General features: G+C 43.5%; 1 protein-coding gene across 2 annotated transcripts in view; it reads left to right on the top strand.

The window, feature by feature from the left end:
* The window catches only part of MOCS3 (molybdenum cofactor synthesis 3), an 851,577-nt gene that overhangs the window by 322,241 nt on the left and 511,836 nt on the right, over nt 1–17,500 (top strand). For both annotated transcript variants that reach the window (XM_044076166.1, XM_044076158.1), the window contains exon 5: nt 7,723–7,797. In XM_044076166.1, the coding sequence (XP_043932101.1) occupies nt 7,723–7,797 (75 nt within the window). The remainder of the gene's footprint in view (nt 1–7,722; nt 7,798–17,500) is intronic.

Raw genomic sequence — 17,500 nt, 5'->3', positions numbered from 1 at the left:
TATTATAGATTTTTTTGTTTTGGAAAAAATTAGTATGGATAAAAGAGGGGGCATGTGGGAAGAAACCATCGAATACAGAGAATTGTGGTGGCAATTGACCCAGGAAACCGGGTTTAAATGAACATGTTTCCCTTGCCCGACTTTTAAAACTTAGAGTGGCCAAATTATAAGTACATACATGGCTGTTCCCTTTGGTTTTACTGTTATGCATATAGCACATTAAGCACTTATTAATGTAGGGGGTATGTTGTTACATAAAATATATGTTTTTTAAAAAAGAAATGCTTTTAAGGATTAAATTATTATATTTTTAATTATGTTTTACTGCCGAGAATTTTACAGGTGTACTTTTACATTATTTGATTTATTTTTAAAGTGTTGTTTTAGGATTTGATTCTGTGTTTTTTAAAATGTTAGAGGGAAAACATTTGCCTGACTCTTAATGGATTTTTATTGGATAATTAATTTGTGATGTCATTTATTCTGGAGTATTTAAAATGATGATCTGTGTTTCAGCCCACATCTGATGAAGTTGTGTAAAAGAAAACGGAATTTTAACTACATTAATGTTTTTTATTTTACTTTAATAAAAGGTAATCTGCTACGTTACGGGGCTTGATTGTTTCACTCTACGAGGCTTTCTGTTACTTTACTTTGTTTTAGTCACCTCGTTTTTTGCCTTATTTTGGATTATTGGTTAATTACAAGTTGAATACTACTAATTTAGTAGGGCATTATGTTAAAATGTGCACCTTTGTTCTTTGTACTTCCTGTTAACTTAATATTCAGAAAGTTGTATATAAACTTTTGGCATTGAGACTTAATTGCTGCTTCCCCAGTGTAAGATCATTCACCACACTGCAACCCCTTATTAACTTATTCCCACAATGTGTCGTGTTCTTTTTTATCTCCATTGTCATGCAGTTCAGAGAGAGCTGTAAGAGTCATATAACTACTGACCACCATTAGTTCATCATGTTGTCTTATTCCTTAGTTCATCATTATGTTAATATGTAAATCTGAAGTTGTCTTCATTTAATTTTCAACCTGTGGGTTACCGGATCTGTGTCAGATCCGACTTGGATGCATATCCAGCATCTGATCCAAACTCAAAGCTCCTCCAATAATGCCCCTGTCTCCTTCCTCCCTTCAGATATTGTTTGCAGTGCTTTAGTCTGCATCAGGATCCATGCTCTCTGCTAAAATTTTGGGTAAGTGAACGTCTTTTTTGCCTATTGTTATCTATGTTTTCCCTTTTCTTGTTTCTTCTACCTCCCCTTGCACTCTGCGTTGGTTACTACAAAAAAAAAAAAAACAACTCTTTTCTTTCCTGTCTTTCTCACGTGTGTGTTCCCTATGTGAGCGAGTTTGTTAGGCCGTGTGTTTGAGAGTATGTGTGAACTCCCCAAACCAGGCTTGCGAACGTCCACAGAGTGTGGCCACAAGCTCTCCCCAACTGATGGCCACACTCTGTGTGTTGAATGTCTTGGGGCAGCCCATCTGGACACCTCCTGTTCCATCTGTGCAGTGTTTAATCCCCGTGCACTGCTTCTGTTTCTGGCATGGATCTGGCCATTCTACCATCTTAGGGACAGCCTGCTGCCTCTTTGCCCCAGGGCACTCCCTCTTGGGAGCAGCAAGACATTGGCAAGTCCTTCCCAGAGACCCCTACTGAGGAGATCCCTCACAAACGTACATGCAAAAGAAGGCACTTGGACTCCCCCCCCCCCCCGGAGTCCCTCATGGAAGATACTGATTTTTAGGAAGGAGAAGGTTCCTCCCAGTCACCCCCCCCCCCCGAGGATGTCTCCTTTGGAGACATCATGGAAATCCTACGCCAGCATGGGGGGTGGTCTGCCCCAAAACATAACTCTGATGAATCTGTGTTCCTGGAGGCATTTGACACAGGACCTTCTACTTCCTGGGTGTCCCCTCCCACAGATCCTTTGGTAGATCTTATTATATCTCAGGCATGGAAGGAACTGGACATGGTGGAGCCCATTCCCAAATGCCCTGACAAGGTTTTGAGTCCCCTTCAGACAGAACCCATTGGACTAAGGGAGCAGCCACTACTAAGAAGGAGCTTGCTCAGGGGAGCTCCACGATCCACCCTCCTGACCAAGAGTCTAGGACGATGGACCATTTTGGGAAGCGGGTGTATGCTTCAGTCACCTTCTCTGTGTGGCGCTGAATTATATGGCACACATCATTAGGCTGCAGCAAGACCTGGTCATGGAGGTCGCTGCGTCTACCACTGGGTCCATGTCGGTGGAGGACAAGAAAGCTTTCTCCTCTCGTATGGTCACCCTCACTTCTATCGCTAACACCTCTATGCATCTCCTCTCACATGCTACTGAGGGTGCCGCTAGAGCTGCCAGTACAGACATTGCCATCAGGCGCCATGCCTAGCTCTGGCTCTGTGCCTTTTGGAACCCTTCAAGGTGTCTTTTACAAATACCCCGTATGACGGTTCCACCCTTTTTGGCAAGTCGGTATGTTACACCTTAGTCCAGAGTGAAAAGGATGGGAAGACTCTGTCTGCCATCGGGATCTGCTTTTCGGCCTCTCACAAACCTTCTTGAGGAATCAGTGGGGGGCCAAGAAGACGTGGTTTCGAAAATCTCAGCACTACTCTCAGGACTCTCATTCCCTCCGTGGCAGAGGGGGATTTGATAAGACGCGACCCTAGAGGTAGAGGGGGTCTGAGTAATCGGGTCTTGTGACCCTTTCTCCGAGAGACTCGCACAGCAGCCCTGAAGGGTTGCCCGGCTGCTCTTCTCTGGAGGCAGTCGGGGGTCACTTTTCGCTACACCTAATAGTGTGGGAGTTCATCACAAAAGATCATTAGGTGTTGCAAATTATATCCAGAGGCTATTCAGTCCCCTTTCTCTTGTCACCTCATCCACCCAGACACCTCCCAGATGTTCCACTCATGCAAAGGGAGGATGCAGCACTGGAAATTGCAAAGTTGCTAGTAAAACGAGTCATCCAACCTATCCCCCCAGACCAGTCCGGGTTAGGCATTTATTCCAGGTTCTTTTTGGTGCCAAAGAAGATGGGGGACTTGAGACCCATTCTAGATCTCTCCACCTTGAACCGGTTTGTGGCCAAGACAAAATTCCAGATGATCAACATTTATCTATCCTGCCGTCCCTGCAAGGGAATGATTGGATGTGCTCGATCGACCTCCAAGATGCATATTACCACATCAAAATGGACATGCGCTGTCGGAGGTTCCTCCCCTTCTGGCTGGGAGCCAATCATGATCAGTTCAGAGCACTCCCCTTTGGTCTCATCACAGCCCCCAGGGTGTTCACCAAAGTGATGGCAGTGGTAGCGGCTCACCTGAGATTTCAGGGCATACAGGTCTTCCCCTGCCTGGATGATTGGCTCCTTGCCGCCCCATCCAGGCATCAGCTCAATCATGCGAGAGATTCCCTTCTTCTGTTAGCCCACCGGTTGAGCATTACCATCAATCTCAACAAGTCGGCCCTGGCCCCGGTTCAAGTGTTAGACTTCATTGGGGCTTGGTTGGACACAGTTCAAACCAAAGTCTTTCTTACATTGGATAGGATTCAGTCTCTGAAGCTACACGTCTTTTGCATTCTCCAAGCTCAGACACAGACAGCAGAAATGGTTTTAAGGGCATTCAGGTCCATGGCGGCCACGATCAGTCTCATGCCCATGGCATGCTTTCACATGAGGGTTCTTCAGTGAACCCTCATGGTCCAATGGGGTCCATGTTAGATCTCCCTTTGTTTCATCCTGTTCGAGTCTCTTACGTGTGCAGGGACTCTCTTCTGTGGTGGATTTATTCTCCAGATCTGGCACTGGGTACCTTCTTTCTTCCGCCCTCCCCTTGACCACAATGACTACGGATGCCTCCCTACTAGGGTTGGGGGGGACACTGCTTGGGAAGGACAGTCCAAGGCATGTGGTCCCCCTGCAAGACCAGATCGCATATCAACATCCTGGAGATGAGGGCGATGCTTCTAGCATTGCAGGCTGTCCATGCCCATCTTCCTCAGGGACGATTGCTATCCAGATGGACAATATGTCTGTGGTCTGGTACATCAACTTGCAGGGGGAACCAGATCTTATGATCTGTGTTGCGAAGCCATGAGAGTGTGGGAGTGAACGAGGTCCACCGGCCATTTTCTGGTGGCACTGCACATTCTGGGGAGGTCCAACATTCTAGCGGACAGGCTTAGCAGGTCTATTCTGATGCCTTACAAGTGGTCTCTGCATCCTTCAGTAGTGAAACAGATCTTTCTCAAGTGGGGTCAGCCTTGCTGTGATCTCTTTGCCTCTCCTTCCAACATGAAATGCAGTGAGTTCTTCGCTCTGAACTCCCTACTGGGGGAAGCCCCTAGAAACACTCTGATTCATGCTTGGCCCCCCTTGCCTCCTGTATGGCTTATCTTCCACATCCTTTGATTCCAAAATTCCTTCAGAAAGCTCACAGGCTAGGGAGCTTGGTTATCCTCATTTCCTCATTCTGGCCTCGTCAGGTCTGGTTCCCCCTCTCTGTGGTCTCATTTGGTGGCTCCACCATGAACGTTAGATCCAGTTCCAGATCTTATTTCAGTTTGCAGGGATTCCCTATCCATATCTGGACAGTCTGAAGCTTACACCTAGTCTGTTGCAGTTCCCGTTAGAGTCAGGACTCCCGATTTATCTTCACCTGTCAAAAGGATCCTTGTTGCGGCTCATAAGTCTTCCACTAGAAAGGTGTACTCCAGCAAATGGAAACATTTTTTGATCTGGGCCTGACGGCGTGCCCTAGATCCCTTCACCGTGCCGGTCTCAGCAGTTTTGGAATTTTTGGCAGGAATCTTCCAGCAAAGGGCCAGTTCCTACACAGTCAGGGTCCACCTGGCAGCGATTTCCAATTTTCTTGTCAGTGATAATATGGCGTCCTTAACATCCCCTAAGCTTTGGAAAGCCTTCCTAAAAGGCACCTTTCTTCTTCGGCCTCTGGTGAAGGACCCAACACCACCGTGGGATCTTATGTTGGTTTTGCAAGCTTTTGTTTCATCTCCTTTTGAACCCGCAGCCTCTGTGTATCAGCAATTTCTATCCTGGAAGACAGCCTTCTTGGTTGCTATTGCATCTGCCAAGAGGGTTTTGGAGCTTCAAGCGTTGTCGGTCAAGCCCTCTTATATGATTTTTCATAAGGACAGGGTATCCTTGTGTAGTAACCTATCTTTTCTTCCTAAGGTAGCTTCAGAGTCCAACATTAATCATCATCTTCTTTCGGCTGTTCCAGTTAGTGGTCGCCACAGCGGATCATCTGTTTCCATGTCTGTTTCTTGTTTGCATATACTCAGCATCCCTGCTCAGCACATGTCCAAACCAACGTAATCATGCCTCTCTGGCTTTGTCTCCAAACCTTCCAACCTGGGCTAACCCTCTGATATACTTATTCCTAATCCTGTCCACCCTCGTCACACACAGTGCAAATCTTAACATCTTTAACTCTGCCACATCCAGCTCTAACTCCTGCCTTTTTGTCAATGCCACTGTCTCCAACCCATATAACATAGCTGGTCTCACTACCCTCTTGTAGACCTTCCCTTTCACTCTTACTGGTACTCGTCTGTCACAAATCACTCCTGACACTCTTCTCCACCCAATCCATCCTGCCTGTACTCTCTTCGTCACCTCTCTTTGACACTCACCATTACTCTGAACTATTGATCCCAAGTATTTAAACTCATCCACCTTCGCCACCTCTACTCCTTGCATCCTCACCATTCCTCTATCCTCCCTCTCATTCACACACATATATTCTGTCTTAGTTCTGCTGACCTTCATTCCTCTTCTCTCTAGAGCATATCTCCATCTCTCCAGGGTCACCTCCATCTGTTCCCTACTATCACTACAGATCACAATGTCAACATTAATCAGGTGATTAATCTCCCGGTCTTTTTCCCAAACTTTCAAAACAAGGGAGAGTATAAAATATGGATGTGCACAGAGAGTTATGTTTTACCTGCACAGGACCAAATCCTTTCACAAGTCTGACCAGCTTTTCTTTTCCTACTCTAAACCCTTTTCGGGGAAACCAATATCAAAGGTCACCATCTCCCGTTGGATTTCCCAGTGTATTATTCTAGCATACTCTGTTAGGGGGTTATGCCCGCCAGGTCAGGTGAAGGGACATTCCACCAGGTCTATGGCTACTTCAGCAGCCTTTTAGTCCAGAGTGTCATTAGATGATATCTGGTCTACGGCCACTTGGGCTTCATCTCATACCTTCATTTCACATTACAAGTTGGACATCATATCCAGGAATAGAGCATTCTTTGCCTCTGCCGTGCTCTGCAACATCCTTCTTTGAGGGCCTCCCAGGTGTTTAGTAGCTGGGGACTCTGTCCCAAAGGTTGAAGGTCAAATGAAGACAACAACTTCAGATAAATAAGTTATGTACTCACCATAACGTTCCATCTGAGTTGTTGTTCTTCATTTGTCTTCAGCCGTCCCTCCCTCCTTCCCCCTGCCTTGTGCAGACTGTGTGGTGGTCTAGCGAGTAGAGGATGTGGTCACTCTAGGGTGCCTCATACTCTATTCTTCTTTGCTTAGGCAGACGTTTGGTATGGATCAAGGGATTGAGTTGGGTGGGAATGCTAAGTTGGGCAGCAAACTCGATCTGAAGGGAGGAAGGAAACAGGCATTGTGGGTAAGGGGAGGAGCTTTGCACTCGGAACAGATGCTGGTTATGCGGCCGAGTCAGTGCTGAGACGGATCCAGTAACCCACAGATTGAAGACAAATGAAGAACAACAACTCAGATGGAACGTTATGGTGAGTACATAACTTCTTTTTATTTGAATTTGTTGCTGGCTTAGTGTTGTTAAATCATGTTTCCCTTTTATAGGGAGGAATTTGGTATGCCCCATTACAGTCAGGAAAACAAATGCAGGGAAATACACATTACATGAACTCAAACTATGTATTCATGTACACTGTTCTTCTATGATCTGGGATGAAAGAATAATATGAAATGTATAAAAGCAACTTACAGCAAGCTGACAGCAATGAACATAGAGAGCAAAGAACAGGGAAACAGTTTAGCAGAACTTGTACCTGCAGAGTTGCTGTTGATATAGTTGAGATGGTCTTTAGCAAGATCCTATTTTGTTGAAATTATGTAACTTACCAGATGTCATGTGACTTCATGTTAATTTGTATAGTTGTGTTAAGTAAGGGATACAGGGGCAAAGCCATAGAGTGTTGGGAGGCTTGGTCTGTCACTTCCCTCCAGGTCTGTAATTTCTGTTTTATTTTTTCATTTGGTCAGTTAAACCGAACATCTCTGAAGAGTGCTTTGATTTTACCTATCATAACCTCTCAGATAAAGAATCTTGGCTACAAGTATTATCAGCTGATTCCATCGTGGGAGCTAATAGGGCATATTTGGTGAACAAAAGCTTATCAGTAGGCCTTGGAGAATACAACACACACAAATTAAACTAGACAGTTACTCAAATTTTTGGTAGTTTTGAAACAACACCCCAAAATGCAGAATATCTATGTACTTCACATGGGCTTGTAATGTTCTCTTTGGAAATGAATTGACATTGATAATATTTGTCTGCCATATACATATTTTGATTGACTGATTGTTTCTGGGTTGTCTTGAGTTACATCTACCAAAAAATTTTATGTTTTATATGCTCCCCAATCAAAACCATTAATTCTTATTTTTATTTTGTTCCAGATTGAATTCTAGGGTGGAGTGCATTCCATACCATATGCAGCTGAATCACAAAAATGCTTCACACCTCATAAAACAGTATCCTTTACAGATATTCATCTACTACGAATGTTAATGCAAACTGAGAAAGAGGGCACTGAAATGAAAAAAAAATGATGCCTTAAGCCGTCTTGCATAACTTACACTGTGTTAAGTAAATTCTACATTTTCCTTTCCCTTGAATAACACTGTCATGCATCTTGTATAAAGAGTTTACAAACTGAGTGTATTTAAAAAAAACGCATATAATCTCACCACTTTAGTTGGGTTTTTGGCTGCAATGTGAAGCATCATGCTGTTAACGTTATTCTTGTTACTTTCAGTAAATACAGAGTATTATGATCTGTCTGCAATCATAACCAACTTATGTGTTTGAGACAGGGATATCAAAGTTCAACTTAAGAGCGAAGCTTGAGCAATAAGTCTTGTCATTCGTGTTGCAAACACACAACAAGCTGGATTATGATTAGACAGACTTAATCTTAACTCTTTGTTATACATGGATTTTTTTACATGCTCCCATGTACTACAATAGCAGAAACATTGTTTAGAGCTAAGTGTATTACAGGTTTGAAAGTTGCAACACATTTACCACTACCACACAAAAGGTGGTCACCACAGAAAAGCAGCAGGAAATGCAAAGAGCTTTAAAACATGTTGAAGACTTAATTCAGCCTTCAAAAAAAAAAAAAAAAAAAGACAGAGTGCTGTGTGTAACAAGTTCTAAACCTCTTTTCAAATTCCTCTGCTCTTTTCTGATGACCGCTGACTATTCTTAATGCTCTAACACAAGACTAGAGCTTAGCAGTAGTGAGGGATGCTTAATAAAACCTTGTTAAGCACATTTCTCATGTCAGAAATGTGCTTAGCAAGCCTGTCATTTCTCAAATTTTGGAGTGTAATTTTGATACTCCATACACTACCGTAGTAATAAAGTTATGTTTAATATCATTAAAGGTTCATCTTACACTTAGTGTTCTACATTTTTGTTTGGTTGCTGGTTTTGGCAAATAAAACATATGAAAAGTATTTTAAAATGTTGATGCTCCAGAGATTTCTGTATAAAAATCAGAAAGTTTTTTTTGCTTACTAATGTCTTCGCCTTTTGCAGCTCTTGTTTGTGCACTAAAACTTCCTCACTTTACATACACCATTAAGAAACTTTTTTTAGTTCTGGTTGTAAAACAAGTTTAAATTGTGAATATGAATAATTTAACATTTTAGACCCACTCAGTAAGTCTGCAGAACTTACTTTTTGTGATTATCATGTCCACTGAACTTTATTTAGTACTCTGCGTAATCTGAAATTTATAGCCCTCAGACCTCAAGCTTCTCACAAACCAATATAATTCCAAGTGAAGGAAGTTAGTACACTGCATTCCTAGATGCACTGAATATTTTCTTTTTGTTTTGAAATCTGTGGCCCTTAGCTGGGTGGGTTAGTCATCATAAAGTCCTCATGCTCATATGAATTTGATACCACTGTAAGTGTATCTGCCTTTTTTGGAGAGTGATTTAAAGATTTTAGCCAGAATATTGCTATTGTAGAGACTTTTGAAGTTTAATTTGATTTTCTCTGTAGGAAACAGTCATCAATCTTGTCAAGACAGCCTGTTAACTTGCACAAGCTGTCCTACACACACCCATGCTGAATCAAAGGAATCCATAAATCTTACTTGCAGAAGGCTGCTGCAGCAGTTTTCACGATAAAGGATTGACCCAGTCATCTTAACGCAGTGCAACAAATTCCCATTTTAACGGTCTTCAATGAACTGACAAGTAGATCCATGTCAAAACCTCATCCACTCTGTGCAATGAAAAAAATCGCATCCATTTCTTCTCTTCAGCCTCACTTTTAGCAGCCTCTCCACCACTATTCACCTTGCCTCTGTCTCACTTTCCATCTCCCTTCAATGAGGGCTCTTGTACTGGTATTCATAACTTCAATTTTTCAAGGACTCAGCATGTCCAGTTCTTTTGCTTCTGCAGTATCAATTAGCATGAGCTGTGGGTAAATGCCAAGTTAAATGTGCCACATTTACTCCTTGACTTTTAGTAAATGCCTGTTCTGTTTCCTGTTACAGGTAGTTTCATCGCATATTCTGACCTAAAATGTTTGCTTGATTAACATTTAAAAAAACATGCTGTTTTTGTTTTCTGCAACTTTTACTGAAAAGATAATGCTGTATTCTTATTCTGAGTTTTTATTTTGTAATGATTGCTTCTGTTAGGTAACTTAAGTGTGCTTATCACAAACAAATAGCCTGTGATGGCTTTTATTCTTGGTGTGATTTATTTCTTGTGGCATGATACTGATAATTGTTTAAACTATAGAAGCAACTGAAAAAGGACACAGAATACATTAAATATATTGTTTTACAAAAAAGTTTCATGAATTTTTAGGGGAGAAACATCAAAGTCCAGTGACAGTAAAGAAGTAACAAAGAAGTCTTAAGACAATTTCTAAAATGTTTGGCAGTCAAACCAGATTATTGTGGTAGTGCAGTTATGAAGTCTTCTGTAACATGGTAAATACAGCCTTTTAAATGAAGGTGAGAGTCATTACTGATACATTCAGATGCACCAAGTACCTTTGCTGGGAAGAGGGGGACTGATGTATTGATTTATGTATTGGTGACTGTTTTGCTATCATGACAATCTCAGCTGATAGCCAAACAGAAGAAAGGCAGAGGTTTACAGATGTTGCTTTGCATACAGACAGTTTTCATGTGTCCATTCTAAGCTGCAAGGAATTATTGCCATTAATGTTCAGCTTTTAATATGTGTTTTTACTATTGGCAGTTGTAATTAGACATTGCAGTGATAGTTTTGCTCACTGGGTAGGTGGATGCCAGAACCATAGGGCCGGGGAGGGGGCAAGAGCCCCTGTACTTTCAACAACTGTCCATTGTGCTCTGAAACTGCAGCAGGAGTAGCGATTATATGGAATCATTCACATTGACACTTCCGAGATGACCACAAGCTCAGACAGCCGGAAGAAGACTACTTGAGTAATCATCTTTTTCCAGCTACCTGACCTCGCAGTTACCATGGAAACCCCTGTGTTAGTGTTTCCGAGGCATACAGCTCAATTCTTTCATCAAGAATCTTGGATAAAGTTTAAAGTAACAGGGCAAAGAAGGCTCAAACTACAGACAGATTTTAATTATTACTTATTGTTTTTAAATTTTAACAGAACAGGTTTGGCATCAACTCACATTTACTGAACGACAGAAGTATGGAATTTTAATGTGTGGCGTAATTAGTGATTGACTGTAATCATTTGCATACTTCTCAATTATTGCTTAAGAATTCTGGACAAACCCGAAAATAATTGGGGATAAGGGGCCAAAAGCAGGGACAGATTTTAAATATTGCTCTTATAAACTTAGAAAGCTACTACAATAACCAGTTTTGCACTACATGCATTTAGTGAAGGATATGAAGTCTCAGAATCGAATGTTTCATTATTTAGTAAGCACAATAATCAGTGATTTGCTAGAAAACCACAGCTTTTATGAGGACACAACTTTTATGATGAACAGGTCAAAAACACGAGGCAATAATCTGGACATTCAGTGAAATTCTGGAGAGTTGAGAGGTATGGTCCTGAGTGATTTCACAGAAAATCAAATATGCGATGAGGGACAGGGAAAAATATGAGGCAAAATAGGAGGCAAAATTCTGGACGATTTATTTGTTTATTGATTGCATGCGATTTGTTTACCAGGTAAGCGGGCTGGTCTATTGACCCTTTTCAGACACAACCCAAGATCAGTAGCAGTAAAGAAAAGACTTTACTAAACTATAATAAGACATTAAATTGGGTGTTGGATACTGGACTGTTGAAAAGCTAGAGGTCCAGGGCAACTAAGTCTTTAATGCAGTAAGACAGATTTCCCCTGAAAAGTCTGTAAGACATTGAATAAAGGGAAAGAGTTTTCAGTATTTCTTTGTAGCTCAGGGACTTCAAGCCTCTGATTTTATTTGTTAGGAGCCTTTGTGGTCTTTCTAGTTGTTTGATGTGTTTAGTGAGGTATATCCCAAAGGTTCATAGGTAGGTACTAGGCTATTGGCCCAATGGGCCTAAGTAGGCCTAGCCAACAAGGTTCCCTGGCTTATGCCACCCAAGAAAGTTCTTTTCCTGTGCCCCTGTCGAGCAGAGCCACAGGATTGATCCCTGGGGTGCATTTCCTATTTTCCATCCACTCATCAAGATTTTTCTTAGAGTGCTAATGAGGAACTTTGCTTGGCATAGGTGGGTAGCTTGTTCCAGAGTATGGGAAGTCTCTGGGACAAGAATCTAGCCCTCCAACATGTCCTGTTTATTGTGATGACAAGGTTTAGGTCGCTAGAGCGTGTAGCTTGGAGGGATTGGGATTTCTTTAGGTGCAGCATGTCCAACAGCTGTGGGTTTGACATAGCTTTATATGTTAGGCAGAGATCACCTCGGAGTAGGCGATATGCTACGGAGTAAAGCTGGAGTTTTTTGAGATGGTCAGTGTAGAGCATCTGTTTGAGGCCAGTAATCCTCTTTGTGAGGTACTTCTGCGGCCTTTCCATCTGCTGCAGATGTCTTGTGAGGTACATTCCAAAAGGGGCGTTGTACTCTATAATGGGTCTAATGAGTGTTGAGTAGTGAGGAACAATGACCTCTTTTTTCCTGGATGAGAACCTTTCTGTGATGAGGTTTGCCATGTAGAAGGATTTCCTGACTATTGTGGCGATGTGATTATCAAAGGAGAGATTACTGTCCACATGGGTCCCAAGGTTTCTTATCACACGTTCGGCATTAAGTAGACTGCTGCCTATGCGGTAGTTCATGGGTACAGAGTTTTTACCAAAGGTGATGACAGTGCACTTTTTGGCATTGAGCTTGAGGCCATGGCTCTGACACCAGGCATCTGTCTCAGTGAGAGCCTTCTATAGGATGTCCACATCATTTGGGGACGCGACCATGGCTCCTCATTTGCAGTCATCTGCGAACTTCATTAGACAAAGGCCTTCTGTGTTAGCCTGTACTTCAGAGAAGTAAATACCAAACAGGAGAGGTCCCAGGACTGAACCCTGTGATACACCACTTGTCACTGGTTTGAAGTCAGATTTGGAGTCTGCAACTTTTACAGTGTGGGTTCTGTCAGTGAGCCAGTTGGTAACCCATCTTGTGACGTAGGGATTTATACCTAGTTTAGTGAGTTTAGATATAATTCCAGAATGGGGGATAGATTCATAGGTAGGGTCATAGGTAGGTACTAGGCTATCTGCCCTAGGGCATTTATAAGCCTAGCCAGAATATGTTGGCTTTCGCCTCCCTTTTAGATTAGATTCCTGAGCCTCTGTCCAGCAGGGCCATAGAAGTGATCCCAGGTGTAAATTTATGATTTCCCATCCACTCATCAAGATTTCTTTTGAAGAGGGTCATTGAGGGGCTCTGCCTAACATGGATTGGGATTCTATTCCAGAGCGAGGGAAGCCTATGGGATATGAATCTATCCCTCCAGCATGTCCTATTTATTGTTGTGCTGAGGTTTAAATCCCTGGAGCGTGCATCTCTAAGGGATTTGGATTTCTTGAGGTGGAGCATGTCCATTAATTCCGGGTTAGACATGGCCTTGTACGTCAGGCAGAGATCGCCTCTGAGTAGGCGGTAAGCAACTGAGTAGCACTGGAGTTTCTTTAGTCGAGCTGCATGGGGCATCTGTTTGAGGCCCACAGTCCTCTTGGTGAGGAACTTTTGGGGTCTCTCTAGCTGTTGCAGGTGTGTCGGGTAAGGTACATCCCAAATGGAGCATTGTACTCAATTATGGGCCTGATGAGCAATGAGTAGAGGGGCACAATGACCTCTCTTGATCTAGATGTGAACCCTTTCATGATTAGGTGGGCTATATAGAAGGTTTTTATAACCACTTTGGCAATGTGATTATCAAAGGAGAGGTTACTATCTACTTGGGTCCCCAGATCCCTCATTACATCTTCCGTACTTAGTGGATTACCACCTATGTGGTAGTTTGTGGGCACATTGTTTTTCCCAAAGGGGATGACTGTGCACTTTTTGGCATTTAGTTTGAGGCCATGGTTCTGACACCAGATATCCGTCTCTGTAAGACCCTTCTTTAGGATGCTTGTGTCAGCCGGAGAGTTGATTATGACTCCCAGTTTGCAATCATCTGCGAACTTGGTCAGCCACAGTCCTCTCGTGCTTGCCTGTACCTCAGAGAAGTATATATCGAACAAGAGGGGTCCCAGGACTGAGCCCTGTGGGATGCCACTTGTAACCGGTTTGGAGTCGGACATGGCACCCGCAACTCTGACCATGTGGGTTCTATCCCTGAGCCAGTTTGCAACCCATCTCGTGACATGGGGTTGATATTCAAGCTGGTAAGCTTATTTATAATGCCAGAGTGGGGTATTGTGTCGAAGAACTTTGTGAGGTCCAGGTAGGCTGTGTGGACTACCTTTCCCTCATCTATGGCCTTGGTAACTGTCTCAAAGAAGTCAACTAGGTTTAAGAGGCAAGGTCTGCCTTTAACAAAGCCGAATTGGGTAGGGTCCAGTGTCTGCAGGTTCCCATTGTCTTTGTTTATGAGATCCATGATGATGCGCTCCATAGCTTTGCAGACCAGGCTAGTCAGGCTTATAGGGCGATAGTTCCCGGGATCCGTTGTGGCGCCACCTTTGTGGAGCAGGATAACTGTTGCTGTACGCCATTCTTTGGGTACATATCCTGTAGTAAGGCTGAGTTTGAACAGTGACTTTGTGAGGGTTCAGTTCTTTTTGGAGCTCATGTAAGACGCAGACTGGGACACCATCCGGTCCCATTGATGTTGTATTTTTTGCTTTGGAGAGGACTGCTTTCACCTGTGCGTCTGTGATGTCTGGGAGACTACATTCTTCTGGGATAGACACTGGCCCTTTCGGGAGGGAAGGGGGGGGTAAAGTTTGCACTGAACCTGCCCACCAGGATGTTGGCAATGTCAGTGGGTTCAGTGTATTTTTTGCCATTTTGCACCAGCTCAGAGCAGATCTGGGAGTTGCCACCTAGATTCTTGACATAGCTAAAGAAGGCTTTGTGATTATCTTTAGAGTCTTTGGCGATTTTTCTTTCGAAGCTGGCCTTTGATGATTTTATGAGGGATCGTAGTTTCTTACTAATACTGATCAGGGATGCCTTCCCTTTTTGGGATTTTGTTGTATCATGTAATAGTTTCCTCCTTCTGTTGTTTGTTTGTGTCTTTCAGCTTTTCCCGGTTAGGGGTCGCCACAGCGGAACTCCGATCCGCTAATGATTGGTAGTTGATTTTTACATGCCGAGTTACCAGCCCTGACGCACAGCCTTCAATGAAGGTACACCCATTCATGCATGTCTCCATGCAGAAGACACTCTAGCTGAGAATCGAACCAGACAGCATCTTACTGCGAGGCGACAATGCTACTGCAGCACCACCACCACAGGTTATGGCCGGGGTCCACCAGACTGGTCTCCTGTTTTTGGAGGAGTGAGTCTTGGTTTTACTTGGGATGGCTCGAGCCATGCATTCCTGTAGGTGCTCATAGAATGCATTTGTAAAGGATTCTGCGGTTTGGGCAGCATTTTCCATTAGCCCGGGGGCTTTGAAGCTTTCCACCTCGGTCTTGAGAAGTGTGAAGTTTGCTTTTGAGAAATTTTTCACAGTGGTTTCCTTGGCTGGGGGCGGGGTCGGGATATGGATGTCCATTGTGATTAGTTTATGGTCTGATCTTACTAACGAGGGGTTTACCTCTGGTATGGAACATTGAGTCCCCATGTTGGTGATGACCAGGTCCAATATATTGTCCCCTTTTGTGGGAGTGGTGACCAGTTGTTCCATGGTGTTTAAGTTTATAAACTCCAGGAACCATTGGGCAAAGGAGCTGGGACTTGAGTAGTTTTCCCAATCAATGTTTGGGTAATTGAATCACCCAATATCATGGTGTTCGGTAAGACCTTCATATTCTCCAGTTTTCTCAGGAATGCCGAGTGGAGTTCCTGAGACAAGGTGGGTGATCTGTAGCAAGCTACAAACTGAAAAGCAGTTTTCTCCACTGTTAGTTGCACATGGATGGTCTCCGATGCCTCGTGCAGTGCCACTAACCTGGAGGTGTGGGTATCCTTGATGGAAAATGGATACTCCACCGCTTTTTGTATTTCTGTCCGAGTTCTGGAGCCAAAAAGCATGGTACGAGTTATATCCTGGTAGTGCTGGGGTGCTTTCGAGCCTTGAACCAGGTTTCTGTTACTGCACAGATATCGATTTTCACCATACTGAGAAGTGCCTTGAGTGCGTGCATCTTGAGGTTTAGACTTCTGGCGTTGAGTAGCATTACCCTTAGTTTTTTGTTTCTTGTGTTGTCTATGGAGGTGGGTTTGTCTTTTGAGCCTTGCCTAAAAAAGGCACTATGGGGGAGGCACGAGCCTTAGCCAGTATTCGAAAGCCTAAGGGTGACAGGTGCAAGCCGTCCCTAGTGAAGCAACGTGGCTTGTTGAGCATGTCATCCCAGGCTGACAGACCCTAGATCCCCTTTGAATGACACCAGTAGCTTAGCCAATTGTTAAAATTGATCATTTTGTCTTTATACTGTGGCATCATTCTTGGTGAGGGCAAGATGCTACTCAGGGTCAGGGTCATACCGGCCTTGGCTACATGATCAGAGATCTCCTCTGTCTCTTTTCATGTAGTCCAGGGAGGTACGTCTCAGGTCATTTACACCAACATGGACAATGACAGAGTCATATTTGTACTTGCTTTGGAGTGAACTGAGTGCTTGTGTTATGTGGTGGATCCTGGCACCCGACAGGCAGCTTACAGTGACCTTCTCCTTGTTCAGTCTGGTGAGCAGGACGTCAGTGTGCCTGACAACAGAGTCTCCTATTACTAGTGTATTTGGTGTGTTTTTTAGCCTTAAGGGCTGCGATTGTGTGGCACACTGACTTTGTGAGGTATGTGATACGTGAATATTGTTGTGGGGTAGCGGTTGCTTGGATGTCTGCTTTGGAGGTCTCTGCTGCATTGGCAAATTTTTATTTAGAGCCTCCGAATATGTTTTTGTGTGTTTGTGTCTTGTTTGCTGATTCGATTGGTCTATGTGAGACTGGTTGTGTGGTGCAAATGGTTTCCTTCTCCTCCTGACTGACTGTGCCAGTCTTGGGTTGAGAGAGCTCGGCCTCCAGTTTGGCTGTATAGTTGCATCTCTCACATACATTTGAGTTTGTTGGAAGGAGGAGAGAGTTGTCTGTGTACATAAGGCAATTGTAACATTGCCTCAAGATTCCTAGATTCACCAGCTGGACTGGAGAGTATACCTGAAACCGCCCCTTTGGACATGCCTGAATAGTTTAAAGAACTGGTTTATTGATTGCCCAGAAGGGATGAATAGGGAGCCTTGTTCTTCTAAATAGTATAAGTGGGTGTAGTGCTATAGTTTGTTAGTGCTTACTTGGGAAGTTTGAGCAAGTGCTGGGCTGTAAAAGGAAGGCTGAGTGCTTGCTTTGAGAGTTTGACTAGTTCTAAGGGAAAATTTGAAGAGCAGACTTTGTGGAGCCGGGAATACTTTAAAACTGCTTAAACAGCACTGCGCAAAGCGCAAAACCGTGCAAATGCGGGTTTTAAAGGGACACTATCTCGCTTCCAAAAAGGATCCCTTACCTCGGACCGAAATGTAAATATTGCCTCCTACCCTCTTAACTACCTCCCATTTTTGACACATCACAGTTAGTCCTTGCCCA

This window comes from Protopterus annectens, chromosome 1.part1, assembly GCF_019279795.1.
Source record: "Protopterus annectens isolate FY-2018-M chromosome 1.part1, PAN1.0, whole genome shotgun sequence".
Classification (NCBI taxonomy): domain Eukaryota; kingdom Metazoa; phylum Chordata; order Ceratodontiformes; family Protopteridae; genus Protopterus; species Protopterus annectens.
Note: the sequence above shows the minus strand (reverse complement) of the source record. Positions and strands in the feature narration are given on the sequence as shown.